The sequence below is a fragment of the Chenopodium album genome, chromosome 9, assembly GCF_948465745.1.
Source record: "Chenopodium album chromosome 9, dcCheAlbu1.1, whole genome shotgun sequence".
Classification (NCBI taxonomy): domain Eukaryota; kingdom Viridiplantae; phylum Streptophyta; class Magnoliopsida; order Caryophyllales; family Amaranthaceae; genus Chenopodium; species Chenopodium album.
In genome coordinates this window covers 2,287,434-2,303,456 of record NC_137842.1, presented here as the reverse complement: position 1 = coordinate 2,303,456, position 16,023 = coordinate 2,287,434, and the positions used below count along the sequence as shown (strand labels likewise).

General features: G+C 34.0%; 1 protein-coding gene across 1 annotated transcript; it reads left to right on the top strand.

The window, feature by feature from the left end:
- Nucleotides 1-1,128: 1,128 nt before the first annotated feature.
- On the top strand, nucleotides 1,129-11,534 carry LOC145559274 (uncharacterized). The gene is made up of 3 exons (XM_081620703.1): nucleotides 1,129-1,681; nucleotides 1,851-2,434; nucleotides 10,908-11,534. Exons 1-3 carry the CDS (start codon nucleotides 1,129-1,131, stop codon nucleotides 11,532-11,534), a joined length of 1,764 nt encoding a protein of 587 aa, XP_081476829.1.
- The last annotated feature ends 4,489 nt before the right edge of the window (nucleotides 11,535-16,023 follow it).

Sequence of the window (16,023 nt, the reverse complement as noted above, 5' to 3'; positions counted from 1 at the left end):
GCACGGTTGTTGAATAATTATGATAATAATATAATTATATAAAAATTAATGAATCGATTCATCAGGTATTAAAGTGCATGAAATATAATAAAACAATTAAAACATGTGAGAGAAAATATTTATAGTTATAATGTGCAAGTTGATATTTTAGGAAATTTATTTTAGAATTTATATATAAAAAAAAGTCATAATCTAAATGCAATCTTTATTATTATATAATAACAATTTTTTTAGAAAGTAATTTTGGCGGGAATTTTTTTAATAATATGTTGTCAAGTGTTCCTTCAGATTCGCTTTTAGTAGTATGTAATTGATTTGAATTTTAGGGGTACGGTCTTTAGTAGAGCTTATTTTTCATTGATTTATCTTATACAGAGGATGAATTTATAAGACTTAAAATAATTGAACAAAATGTAAATAGATCATACCATAGAAAAGAACATGAAATATCATTTACTTGATCCGTAATAAGGTAGTTCAACATTTTATGAAATCTAATACTTTCTCATAGCAACATAGCCATGTGACATGCATTTAAGTTTGAGATTTTATGAAATCTAATCTTTGTGTTAAAATTATTTGATAAAATTATTCAACTACGTATGCAATTAAGATGTGTTGAAAAAACCAAAACAAAAACAACAAAAATAAGGGAACGAAATCCAATAATTGAGACCTTCTCTTATCTCTCTCCTCTGTATCAGTTAGGCATGTTCTCTTCAGCTTAATTTCAGTTCAGTTCAGTTCACTTATCTTATTATCTCCCTCTTATAAAATATTTAGTTTAGTTCAGTTCAATTCAATTTAGCTCCAATAAGTTCAGTTCAATTCAAATCAGTTCAGTTCAGCTCAGTCAGTCAATCAGAACAGGCCCATACTTTCATGCTCTACCCCTCCTTTTAAATAAAGCATGATTTCCTTGAAATTTTCACATGTATGTTCAAATTAAAATGTTTAATTTCAGTATTAGCCTTTTATCCTCCCCATCACAATTCTCTGCCTTGTACATTATCAACTTCCATTTCTCATAATTTCTTCTCTGCCAAAACTCGGTTATACACTTGAGTTGGGTTTCAATTTCAAATTCTGGATTAAGAAACAAAAGTTAACTAGCCATTTAAGTATACGATGAAGAAAGAAATCTACCAGGCAGCAGCAAGTGGGAATGTAGAGTTTCTCAAAGAAGCCAAGGCCAAAGACGTGGAAGCCGCAGCGGCTATCTACAGCGACGACGATCTCCTTGGGTTAACAAGCCAAGGTAATAACATCATCCATGTCGCTGCCCTATTTGGTCACCTTGATTTTATCAAGGCTGCTTTGGAATGCTTTGAACTCCCTCACCAAAGAGAGCTCATTTGCAAAACAAACTCCGATGGTGATACACCTCTCCATTTTGCTGCCAAACAACGTACTCAAGCACTGGCTGAGCTCCTTATTACCTCCTACCACCGCCTTTTCACTTCAGAGGATAAAGAGGGAGAAAATCAGATGATGGCAGCGGCGTCCCCCTGGAGGGTGCAAAATGTAGAGGGTAACACCCCGCTTCATGTGGCATTGATGAATGGAGGCAAAAGTATTCAAGTTGCTGCTTACTTGATTGAGGTTGGTCCTGAAGTGGCTGCCTACACTAACAATCTCAAACAAACTCCACTTCATCTCGCCGTTATGTATGACGCTAAAGGTGCGTACGTACTTCCGATTTTAAAAAATTGAGAGGATGATAAGCAATTATGTGGTAGAAGATATAGACCGGAATACAGTTCTCTTAATTAATAATGAATTTTATCTCAAATTTAGTGTTTAGTTTTTATATTTAATCAGAAAACATACTTCGTTTTTGTATGTTACAGGTACTGAAATGTCAGCGATACATATGATAAACTCGCTTAATAGCCAAGGGGCAGCATTGTCTACAAAAAATATTAGTTTCGTACAAGAAAAGGAAGACATCTCACTATCCTTGGTAAGGTCGTTATTACAGACAAATAGTGAGGTATGTTGTTTATGTGATGCAGATGGGATGACCCCTCTACTTAGTGCTGCAATTCGCTCTAATTTACATGTTGTTGATGCCATTATTAACGAATGTCCCGAGTCAATTGAGGTATGTGATCCCAAGGGCAAAAATTTGTTGCATTACATTAGATTTCCGACTTTCTTAAAGGCAAGGAAATTTTTGGAAAAGCCAGAAATTCCTGTGTTGCTCATCGATAAACAGGATGATGACGGGAACACACCAATGCATATAGCTGTGATGAACCATGATTTCAGAATGGTGAAAGCTATGGTTGAACATAATGCTAATTTTTCTATAGAAAATAAGGAGGGTGTTTCTGCACAAACTCTTTTTGATCAGTTTGCCATCAACAACGATCTGGATGTTTCAGCCGAAGCTCAAATTGAGTCAAAACTGAACAAGTTCCGTGACATAGTGGTATGCAAAAATTTATATTTCTTACAGTTTTTTTTTACTCTATTTACGAACACCAATTTGATGAGATTTTGTGATTTAATATAAACATAGTCATTTGGGACGTTGCATAATTAAATTATCTTAATATATAATTTCATGATATCAACTTTTTGATAATTATCGATTGATAACTAGAGATATTAATTATAAAAACATATCAACTTTTTTGAGGGAAATTGAAACATATCTACTTAATTTAAGAGGAAGTAACATTTCAAATAAATTAGTTGCAACATTTGGCTTTCAATGGTCTATACAACTATACGGTTTAGCTCTAAAAGTTGGTATTTTGCTACTACATGCATAGATAGATCTAATAAGGTTTTTTTTTGTCAAAAAATACCTAATAAAACCCAAAGTTTATAAGAAACTACGTACTTAATAAAAATGATGTAAGAAACTACTTAATAGATAAAATGTTGTAACGTACTATCTAATAAAATGTTGATATAATTTTACGGCGTTGACCCACCTAAAAATATCCTCAAAACCACCACAGATAGTTGGTCTTTAAGGTAGTAAGGCCATTTTTGAGGTGGTTGGAGATATTCCGAGTTGATGGGTAGTTTCTGTTGGATCGGAGACAGAGCCACAAGTAATAATTGTAGTTTGGTGTGGTTTGAGAAAAATAAACCCACCAAACCGGACTGCAAACATCTCTACTTCTCTCAATTGCTAGTAAACTTCTACATCTTGCCAGCACTCTCTTCTGATATCTCTCTCTCACACAGTCACACACTCTCACGCTTGTGTGTCTTTTGCTTTCTTGCTAACCAGCCATTACTTCATTTTGGAAATTCGTTTTTGATCTAAAGATTGCTCCTTATTTTGTCTGGCTAATAGTAAACAAGTGCATATTGGAAAAATACAAATTAATCGACAAAACATAAATTAATTTGATAAAGGTTAGTAACATTAGTTTTGATCAGAATAATTAATGTGATAAAAGTATTAACGTATCAATTAGGAAAAAAAAAATGTTTTGATCTGAATCACTAGTGCATTATTGACCAATCTAATAAAGGTATTAACGTATCAACTAAAAATCGAATGAAGTATCATTTGTACTTGTTGGGGATTTTTGTGTTTAATAAGGGTCACAAAAAAAAAAAACTAACAAAATTAACGAAAAATTCTTCGTGGCGTGAACGGGATCACTTTTCCAAAATTATAATTTCAACCTAATACTACAATCGGGTTACACAGAAATTTACTCAGGAGATACAACAAAGGCCAATTGCAATTACATTTAAGATGATTACAATCCAATGTAAATAAGCTTTTGAGATTTGTGATGATAATAATTGGAGAACCTTTGCAAAATAAGAAAATGAAAAAGAGAAGTTATTGTAACTTTTCCATACTCTCCACTTTCATCATATCTATATTCTATTCTATATATATATACTAAAATAACAACCGCTTACATCATCACTGCTTACGTGCCACTTTCTTATTTAATTTTTTCCCTTCAAAATGCAAAGATAATATCATTTTTTTTTTCCTTTTTATTTAAGCTATCCTATTTTACATTGTTTTGAAAATAAAATTCCATTTGAATTTTTAAATTTTGGGTTCTCTACACATATTATGCTATATAGTTATTATGAGTTGTTAACAATAGTAAATAATATAATTTAATTGAAATTTCCTAATTAAATATGAAAATTATACACTTTTGGGAATTGTATATTCACATTTATTATTTAATTAAAAATTAATTAAGAAAACAGAGGAAGTAGTTATTTTCTTTCAATATGTTCTAATAGTCTATAATTCAATTTTTATTACTACCTCCGGTCCAAATTACTCGCAACTTTGGAATATTTTATATCTCACAAATAATACCCCAAAATTGCAAGTAATTTAGACCGGAGGTAGTATAAAATCGTGCACTGCACGGGATTAAACTAGTATTAGATAATATATATACAAGAGCAAAACCACCGTGAATACATTAAACCCAGAAAACGTCCGGGCCTGATCGGGCTAACCGCTCGATAGGGCAGAAGAATTCCAGCAATAGCCATTTACGTGCAGGCCCGATCAAGGTGGCTCAATCTGGAAGTTGATCGTCAATTCTCCACCTTGCACACGCGCCCGATCGAACAGTGGTGGCCTGATCGGGCGGCAATTCAGTGAGTTTCACCCTCACTCTCGCGTTTGATCGAGCTGCCATAGCGCGATCGGGCTGCGTTAATGGAGTATAATATTCCCTTAGTTTGCTCTTATATATTACTTGTGTAATTAATTGCAGCACCATTTCCTTAAGCAAACTTAAACAACATGAATTTAGTCGCCAATACTCTAAATAATTCACACAATCAACAATTCGATTCATTTTCAATTAGGACTTGCTCCCATTGAAGTTCACTATGAATCTTTGGGCACCTATCATGAGATTTATGCACATTATCTAACAGTGGAGTATTACGTTTCCACTATATCAAATTAGTTGCAACATTTGTTTTTCAAGGGTCTCCACTCTTCATTGCCAAAGTTGATGTTTTGCTACTGCACATCTAGATCTAACATGTTAGGACAAACTGGTTGAATGTAACTGTAAATCCATTTTTAATCTATAAATAATCTTGTTTGGCTAATAAGTTATAAGCACATATTGCAAAAATACAAATTAATCAACAAAAAATTAATCAATTTGGGAAAAAAAAAAAAAAAAAAAAAAAAAAAAAAAAAAAATCAGCTTTTTCAATGGCAAAATTTAGTATTTAATCATGAGGATTAATGTTAAATATGAGTTTGGACAGCACTCGCAAATCAAGAAAGAGAGCCCACTACACAAGACTAAATGAGGTTTCATCTCAAAACCGTATAGCAATATAAAGAGTCTTATATCATCTGACATAGTATCAGATATGGGTGAGCGTAGCAGGGTACCCTGTAAAAATCTCAAGACCTGAAACCGAAATCTGTTGAAACAGATTCCTGAAAATTGGGAGCTAGAATCGGGACCTGCAGGTTCCGATTTCGGAACAGGACCCTGTCTTTCAAAATAGCTTAATAGTTACTTGATTAAAAAAAAAAAAAAAAAAAAAAAAAAAAAAAAAAAAAGAGTGGTTGTTCACAATTTGAATACAAATATAACAAACCAACACTGATTGTCAAGTATATTTAATCCAAAATTACAAATGCTTATATTTATACCATTAATTAAACCTTTAAGAGTAAGATCAAAAGTTAATACGAGAAGGAGATAGGTAGGTGACTGCTGGTGTAGGAAATGAGAAATGATGTATGAGCTTAGAGCCGGGTTTTTTTTTTTTTTTTTTTTTTTGGGCTTACTTAATTATATAATTTTGATATTGGGTTTTTATATTTGAGCTTAAATGATAGGTTCCGGTTTCGTGTACCCTGTAACAGGGTACCTTGACAGGGTAAAGTCGTATCCCCAAATCAAAAGTAATTACCTAAGTCCTCTAACTAAAGTAGATAGGGAAGTAGGGTCGAATTCCACAGGGAAACAAGTCTTTCTATTCCTAATTAACTAATATAATCTAGATTATAAGTTAACCAATATTTATAATTGAATAATAAACTAAACTACGGAGATCAAGAATAAGGAGAAAATAATATATAAAAGGATCTAGGGCATAGGTTCACCAATAAATAATATTCCAGAGTAGAATATAATAATCATTCATCAATGCATACATCAATCAGATTATAAAGGGCTTTCGCTACGTATTATAATCACATAATTAATTTACCGGTATTAAATCTCATCTTTTGAATCTCGACCTAACCATTTATAAATTAACCTGTCTATTGAAACTAGACCTAAACATCAATTCTCATCTGTCGAATCTCGAATCAATGCAATATTGTCAAACTCATGCATAAAAGATCAGGTCTAATCTAGTCACAGAGCATTAAATCAATCAATAGGAAATTAATCTAGCATTGATAATAACCCTTTCATATTATTTATTGATCCCCATAAACCCTAGAAATTGAACTACTCACACATGATAAAAACTAAACTAATCAAAACAATAAAGCAAGACATAATCAAAGGAATGGAATAAACAAACTAAGATTAAGAGAAGAGAAATAGTTACCAAACGAATCTGGAATTAAGAATGGATTAAGAATAAAAGTATATGAGAAAGAGAATCTAAGAAAACAATTAAGAGAGTAAAGAAAGAGTAAAGAGTAAAAGAGAGAGAGATCCTCAAATCGTATTACGGAAGAGTATTTATACTCCGTACAAATCCTAAACTAAAACAAACTAAAACGACGCTAATCGTCTCCTAATAATTACACGCGCCCGATCGGGCGAGGCACCGCCCGATCGGGCACGCCTTTTTGCTCTTCAATACGCTTCTCGCACCCGGCCGGGCGCGTCACTGGGCGCCGACCTTTGCTTCTCCCGTTCGACCGGGCGCCAGCCTCTTTGGCCGGGCGGCTCTCTTGGGCCACAATTTGAACTACGATTGGGCTCCAATTCTTCGGGCCAATCTGGGTTTCCTCTTCGGGTCTTGAATACTCGGTCCAAATGCCCCGGTATCACACATACCGAGCCCTTAATCACCGGTTCGATGGCTCTAACCGGTCCTTGGCTAAAGTCTGGTCGTGCTTCTCCAATGCTTGTGATTGCTCCATAATATGTCGGGAAAATGCTCCAAAAGTGCAAATCCTTGCAAAAGTCAACCAAATCTACGAAAACACTAGAAAACACCAATTAGTAATAAAAGTGGCTCTAAAGAGCCAAAAACACTACTAATTATGACCAAGGGACGGGGGTAAAATACTATATAAAATAGACACATCAAACCTACAGGTTCCGGGTCCAAATTTTATTACCTGGAATCGGAATCTGTTGAAATAGGTTCCCAATTTACCCGGAACCGGAACTTGACCCTAAATTAAGTAAGCAGGTTTCGGTTCTAGGTCACAGTACCCTAAATTTTTGCTCACCCCTAGTATGTAACACCCCCAAATCTCCCTCTACGGAAATATCAGTATAATACGTATCATTATCATGTAGAGATAGTCTTAGGTGTATTGCCACCGCGTGATTACCAAGGCTACCAAAACTACTAACCCAAACTAATAGTTTGCAGCAGAATCTCAAATTTTTCTTTATTAATAATAACTACAAATAGAACCATTGTCATGAGTACTCAAAATAAAACAAAGACCAACATTTTTAAATCTAGGTGAAGAACATCTCGGGACCCAAATGCTCATATATTGACTCCACCTGAAAATAGTCAACACTGCTTACCATTAAGGTAAATAGGACGAACCAAAACAAATAGGAAACACGGATTAGCAAAATATGCTAAGTACGATGTGTGCACGATAAGTAAATTCACTTTATTTGCAAACATGCTTTTAAAATCAACTAGCCTTTTGGCCCGTTCAACGAACGGGTTGTAGCTCATTTTATTTTTCTTGAAATGTGTTGTTTATTTGTGTTGTATGTGTCGGTGATTTTTTGTAATAATTTGCTTAATTTTCTTACTTATAATTGGCAAGTTAGGAATATATAAAGATTTTAATATTAAATAATTTGTTATTTTAACTTTTACATTAAAAGGGTATAGCGAGGAGTACAACTTTTTTTATTGTGAAAATGGAACACTCTATTTTCTTACTCAAATTTGTAAGTTAGGAATGCATAAAGACTTTAGCATTTAATAACATTTTATTTTATCTTTTACTTTGAAATGAAGTATAAAGAGGAAATATTAATGGATGTATTATGTGGAATATGGGTGAATTATGATGACATGTGTCATATAGGTGATTGTGGTTTGTCTTTTTAAATACTAAAGTATAGATTCCAATAATTATCCAATAATTCCAAACTCATTATTCCAAAACCAATTCCAATGCTCTAATATTTCAATAAAAATAATTAATAAAACCAATTCCCTTTTAAAATCCAATTCCTTACCCAAGTGTGCACACCCCTCAAGCTAGTCTTCAACTATTTTAAGGCTATTATTGAGGAAAGACTCGGTCATATAAAGTTCAAAGTCTTATTAACCAAATCTGCATAATGAGATTACTATCAACATGCATATAAAGTTTTAATAATAATAATAATTCAATAAATCTTTTTTACTTCAATAATTCCAATATAATTCCAAACTCCATTTTATTTAAATTCAACATGCTTTCAAAATCAAACCTTTAAAACATGATCAATAATTTTAATCATTCAAAACATGATATAAAAATCAATCTTCCAATTTATTTATCAAAATCAATTAAACATGCTAATATTTCATAAATTATAATATAATTCAATGATCAATAAAAATCATATAAACATGCTCATTCAATTAAATCAATTTCAAAGGTATCTAGCCACCTAAACGTACAAAAGAACCTTATAACCTTAATTGCTTAGCACACACAAAAGAACTTCAAGAACTTTGATCAAACACACCATACAAATAAATATAACCTTAATCAATGGAAAAATTGCTAAAAATAATACAACTTTTTGTCCATTCTTTTTTAATAATACAACCTTTGATTATTTTGTAATAATACAACCTTTAGGGGGTTTTCATTTTAAACAAGATAAAATCGAATTTTTGTTGAGTTTTGAGGTAGGAGAAGGGGAGGTGAGGTGGGAGAAGGGGAGGTGATATTCCACCCTTCCTCGTCCCCGCCACCAAAAACTCATCCCCACCCCTTTTCTAACCTCAAAGTCCATCGAAAATTTGATTTAATCTCTTTAAAAATGAACACCCCCTAAAGGTTGTATTATTACAAAATAATCCAAATGTTATATTACTAGAAAAGAAATGACCAAAGGTTGTATTATTTTTAGCAATTTTTCCTAATCAATGTAAGGTTAACAAATAATCACAACAATTAAAAAAACCCCAACTATATGTACATGAACTTTATAATTTATTTTTCATAAGCATGAATAAAAAATATGATTTTATTTAATTAAAACCACTCATAATAATTTTATAATCCCCCAAAATAATAATAATAATAATAATAATAATAATAATAATAATAATAATAATAAGTCAAATAAGAGAATAAAAGATAGAAAACCAAGGAAGAAGAAGGTGGTGGCAGCTGGTGGCGGCCGGCGATGGCAGTGGCGAAAGGTGGTTGTCAGTGGTGATTTGTGTTAGTGGTGACGCAAGGACGCAAGAAGAAAATTAATTAAAGGAGAAGAGAATTAGAGAGAAATTAAGAGAGAATTAGAAAATTTGGTGTGAGTGTTTAGCCAAGAATCAGGCTAGTTCATGCAAGAATTATGGTAGAAAAATGTGGGATGAATTATGGTAAAAAGAATTAAGAAAATTACTTGGAGAAGAGAATTAAAGAATTATGGAAAGTTTAATAATAAGGTGACTAAGAATAATAAAAATAAGAAAAGTATGTTGTCATGAAAAATAATATGGCAAAGGAGGTTTATTTGGGAAATAATCATGGATGAAATAATTAAGGTAGAGAAATAAGATGATTAAATATTTAGGAGATGAGAAATAAGAATTAAGGAAAAATAATAGATTTGAGGAAGATAATTAAAAATACTAAATCACCCAAAATTTTACCAAAATGGCCGAAAATTTTGTGCTTCCATGCTCCAAATTTTTTGACCATATTAGTAGCATTTAGGAAATTATTTTTTCTAGATTTAAGGATTAAAAATAATTGTGTAAATAATATAAAATAATTAATTAAGGGAATACCAATTACTCACTAAATAATTTAGCTAAGAAAATCAGATTTTCCATACTAGGAAAATAAAAAAAATCATAGCTAAATCAATAGGAATTGAATTTTTGGACCTCTCAATTAAATAATAAAATATAATTTGCTTAATTAAATATACGAAATATATATATATAATCCGATTTTTAAAATAAAGTAAATGGATAATAAATCTTATCCCAAAATCAAAATAATAATTAAGTTTTAAAATACTTTTAGCGCCAAAATTCAAATTGTAAAATAAATTACTAAAATACCCCTTTTTAGAAAATAATAAAAAATAATTAATTTAGAAATGCGTATCAAAATACGGGGTATTACATAGTATCATACCCACGGTTTGGGACCTTTAATTGCTAGAGTAATGAGTAGACTGGGCCAAATTGAGTGGGTCCATGTGAGAGGGAGGGAAAAAATGTGCTCCAGCGCGTGAAAAATTATATGAGATGAAATTTAATGGACCCTAGATGTGATGGGGAGTGTTGAAGTATAAACTTCTCAAACAACACGTGTAAGTGTCCCATATAAAAAAAGAGAAGAGTTATTAATACTTTATAAAGCTAAGGATGGAGCTACTCTTCAATCAATTAAGTTAGTTGTAATTGCTATAAATAATACTTCAATTATTTGATCAAATAAGGATGTGATCTTAGAAAACTACTGTGGTGGATAAGTACCAAACTAAAGTGTAAAATGTACAATATTGTTGTTGCAGGATAAGGAAAACGAGAAAGAGGTAATAATGGATGAGCTTATGATGAGTAAAGATTTGTATGAAGCGGTTGGTAATGGGGAGTGGGATCGCTTAAGAGAAATAATGCTACATGATGAAAATAAATTTCTTTCTCGACTACCCGACGGAAGCAACATTATCCATTTAGCAATTCAGGGTCTCAAACAATATAACTTTGTTCAACATCCCCCAGATGATGAGCCTTCTCCATCTCCAGAAGAACAGTTCATTGTGGATGCTTTGAAAAAGTACCCTTTCCTTTTTTGTCAAACAAACCGCTTTGGCGAAACACCTCTTCATCTTGACATATTTCACTGGTTGTTGGTAATCCGTCAAGGGATAGTGCAGTTATATAGGAAGATAATAGAAGAATTGATGAATTTAAAAGGGCGAGGAGAACTTCCACTACCGCCGTGGAAGGTAAAAGACGTACGAGGCAACACCATCCTTCACTGTGCAATTAAATATAACAACATTGAATTGGCAAAGTACTTGATTGAGATAGATGCAAAATTAGCTGGAGAGGTCAACCATTCCAAACAAACTCCTTTGCACTTGCTATGTCAGCAACCCTACTGTAAGTTTAATACTCGTACTCCTTACATATAATCCGATTCTAAATGTTATTTTGAGTTTGTTTGCTGAAATTAAAGCTTCAATGCAAAGATTAGAATAAGGACTTTTAGGCATGAAAAGCAAGGAGAGAAAGCCAAGATATGAGCGTTCGGGGAATATGATTAGTAGGTTCAGACGTAGCTATAGGCCTATAGCCTGGCCGAAGACTTATGTGTGGCCATGCAAGGGTGCATGATCTTTAATTGATGACTTTGATATAATACTTCCTCTATTTTTATATAGTTGCTGTTAGTTTAGATGAACTACTACAAGAGGGGGGTGAATAGTAGTAGGTTCCAATCGCGGAACTTAAGCGGAAATAAACAATTAAAACGTAAAGGAACTTAAAGCACACAGCAAGTTTTACGAGGAAACCATCCAGTGCCTAACTGGAAGTAAAACCTCGGCCCTATTGGGATTTATAAACAAATTCTACTATAATAGGCAACTCTCACTACTAGAAATAGGCCTACTTCCGACGGACTGGTTCCGACGGACACGTAAATCCGTCACAAAAATAGAGATTTACGACGAAAAAAAATCCGTTGAAAATTTCCGACGGATTTTCAAAATCCGTCGTAAATTTCCGACGGAATATAAATCCGTCGGAATATATGGGCTTTTCGATAGAAAATTCCGTCGGAAATTAAACTTTTCAACAGAATTTTTCCGACGGAATATTCTGTCGGAATTTTTTTTTCTTTTTTTAAATACACCGAAACCCTAACATTCAACCCTCTTTTATTTCATTGAGCCGCAACTCCTCCCCTTTTTCATTCAGTTTCTCGCTTCCCCTTCTCTCTCCTCTCTTACTCTTCAATTTCTCGATCTTCCCCTGTCTTCTCTTTCTCTCTCAACTCCTCCTCCCTCCTCCCTCCTCGGTCTCCTTCTCCCTCCACTTTCTCTTATCTCACGGTCTCCTCTCTCCCCTTAACTTTTGTATTTTCTCCTCCTCTTCTTTCCTCATTCTCTTTCTCAATTCGAACTGAACTATTTTCTCAAGATAAGGGTTCTCACGGTCGCCAATGGTTCTCTTTCTATTTCATACATATTAATGGTTTATACGGCCAAATTCGACCATGAAATCTATAGATCTTGAGGTTTCAGGGTCGAATTTAGCCGTATTAAACCAAATTCGGGTGGAAATTCGAAGCTTTGGTTGTTAAGGTATGTTTTCTTGTTTTAGGTTTTGTTTCTTTTTTTTGTTGTGATTCTGGTTTTTGGCGTTAGTGGTGGTTTTTGGATGGGTGTTGGTAGTATTAGGGTTGTAGATCTGGGTTTGTCTTGGTGGTAGATGTTGATTTGGATGGGTTAGGGTGGTGAAAATGGTCGTTTCGAGTTACTGGGTGGTCTGATTCGGGTTAGTGGGTGGGTCTGGTTTGGGTTATGGTGGGTGGATCTGGTTCGGGTAAAGATGGGATAGTTTAGATCTGGGCTAGAGTGGCGGTGGGTGAGGGGTAGAGGCTGGTTGTGGGTGATGTGGGGATAGTGGCGGTGGTGGTCTGCTGTTGGGGCTAGGGTGGTGACACGTCGTGCCCTTGGGTGGTGCGGCGTGTTTTTTTTTTATTTTAATTGAAATACTTTCCGATGAAAATTCCGTCGCAAATTTCTGACGGACACGATTTCGTCGGAAAGTTGCGACGGACTTTGGTGGAACCAGAAGATCTGTTCCGACAACGGAATTCCGTCCGAAATTCCGTCGTAAAAAAGTTTCCGACGGAAATTCCGTCGGAATATGCCGTTTTTCCTACAAAGGGTTTTCCGACAACCAGTTCCGACGGAATTCCGTCGGAAAGGGCTTTTCCGACGGATTTAAGGGTGTTTCCGACAGAAAAATTCCGTCGGAAATGGCTTGTTTTCTAGTAGTGTCTCCTAGTACAACCTATTACACAGACCTTTGCTTTGCAAGTTCCACCACGGACACTTGACTATATGATAGGACACCTCCTACCAGACCTAAGACACTTCCTAGGACCCTTTTCTCCCTTTACCCAGGACACTTCCTAGGTGACCCAAGACACTTCTCAGGTTTCTTTAACTCACTGTGCACTCACAACTACCTCTCTAATTTAAGAGAATTCACAATCTCACCCCAAAACCAATTACAACACAAAGACACACTCTAACACATAAATGGAAAGCTACACATGAAACCCGAAATCAAAATGATAAAGCTTTAACCTTTGGCAAAATTACTCTTAAACACTAAGTGGTTTTCACGCTTAAAAACTCTCACTTTACTTCGCTGAATTACTTCTATATTTATAGAGGTTCCTCAGCTCACAAAGTAAGGTTTTCGTAAATAAGATAAGTTAAACTGAAATCTAATCTTATCTCTTTAAAACCGAAACCAAACAGATTTAATTTCGCTCTTTATGAAAACTAGATTTTATCAAATTCGCTTTTGTCAAAAGATAGAATTTTATGAAAAAGATAAAACCGAGTTGAAACAGATTTTAAAAGATAAAATCAAATAAATACTTTTCATAAAACTTATAATTATCTTTTACGAATTAATTTGTTTGCCAAGCTCTATCTGATTTCTAATAAGTTCCATGCATGACAACCATTAATAAGTTTACATCAACCTATAAAACAAACTTATCTTTTATACAACTATAAGTTATGAAGTCCATCTTTTTCGGTTGATATCTTGTTCTTTGCACTGATCCTTGGTTGTTGAGGCTTGCCCCAGCATTACACTGGAACCAGGTCGTTACAACCCGTTTTGAAGTTCCTGTTAAGAAACTTCGGGAAGTTCCATTGCTGGAACTCTTCTTCTGTCTTTACTTGTCCTCATGGATTCTCTAAAGTTCATTTGTCTCAGTTCCTACTTCAGCCAACGCTTACTGAACCTGCAAACATCACAATACTAGAAAATCCTTATTGAAAGGAAGTTTGCTCAATTCTAAACATCATCATCAAAACCTCATAAGGGTCAACAGTTGCAAAGCTTCTGTTAAATTTGAGAGTTTAAGGAGGAAGATAAGAGAAGAAAGCAAAAATAGCCATTGAAGCTAAGCTTGAGTGTAGTTAATAGGGAGATGAGGAAAGAGTAAATGAGTGTTTTATTATTATCGTGTTAAAATGAAAATAGTACAAGATAAAGTATTTATACAACATATTTACATGCTAATAACGAACTTCATAAAACTAAGGAAACTATAAAACTAATTCAAGAAGTTGATCAAAAATCTACAAACTCCAACGGTTACTAATTTTTTCACTATTAAAATTGTATCATAGGGCGTGTTCGGTAAAATATAGCTGTGAAGGTAGTTGTAGCTGTGGAGGCAACTGTTAGCTGTATAGGTAGCTGTTAGCGGTCAACAAGCTGTTAGCTGTGAAAATAAATAATTTAGATATGAGCGTTCGATAAAGTAGCGGTTGACTAGCTGTTATGTATAAAAATCAATATTTTATTTTTAAAACTAAAGATTAAATTTTCAACAGCTACCGCAAAAGCTACCTCTAATTTCAAAAGCTAATCTTTCTAACTTTTCATAAAAGCTACCTCCACCACTAAAAGCTACCCTAACCACTACTTTGCCAACACACTCACATTTTTTGTTAAGTAGTTGTTTGACCAATTCAAACCACTAAAAGCTACCTAAAAGCTGCTTAAAAGCTAGCGCCGAACATGCCCTTAATTGTGTTTCAAAAAAAAATTGTATCTTAACTGTATTTGGTGATTATTTTAAGAAAAAACATACTCCGTGATTGTTTGAGATCTTATTAGTTTCGTCTTAATGTATATTTTCAAAGCATTAAATTTTTATGATGTTTAATTATTGATTATTAGAAATATTAGTGGTTGAATTGTGAATTGACTGCAGATGTTAATTACCACCATCCAAAATTATCAAAACCGTCAACATTTAGTGTGAATGGACAACCATGCCCTTAGTACTTCACCACTATTTTCCCTCTTGCCACCAATCATTAACACCTCGACACCACCACCCTAATTGATGACTAACACCACCACCACCCAGACCGGCGACGACCACCACCACCACCCAGACCAGCGATGATCACCACCCTAACTGGCAACCCACCACATCCCCCTTAAAAACGACCCACCACCTTCCCTCTTTGGTGGGAAAGTGGTGTTTTTTTTCTAGCAACCGTACCAACCGGAGCTTAAAACCACTTACCGGCGCGGTTGCCAAAAAAACCACCACCATCCCGCCAACGAGGGAAGGGGTGGGTCGTCATAGGGGGGGTGGTGGGTCGCCGGTAATGAACCATTAACAACTAAAGAAGTATTTTGTTATTCATTCACCATAAACGGATGAAAAAAGAAAATGTTGCATTAAATTTTAAATAGAGGAAATACTCTTTTTTTTTTTTTTTTTTTGTAATACAAATACTTTCTCCATTTTTTTATACTTATAACAATTTGACTTTTACCGTATTTATTTGCTTCACTTTGACTGGTACTGATGATCTATAGCTAAAAATAAATATAATCATGTGCAAT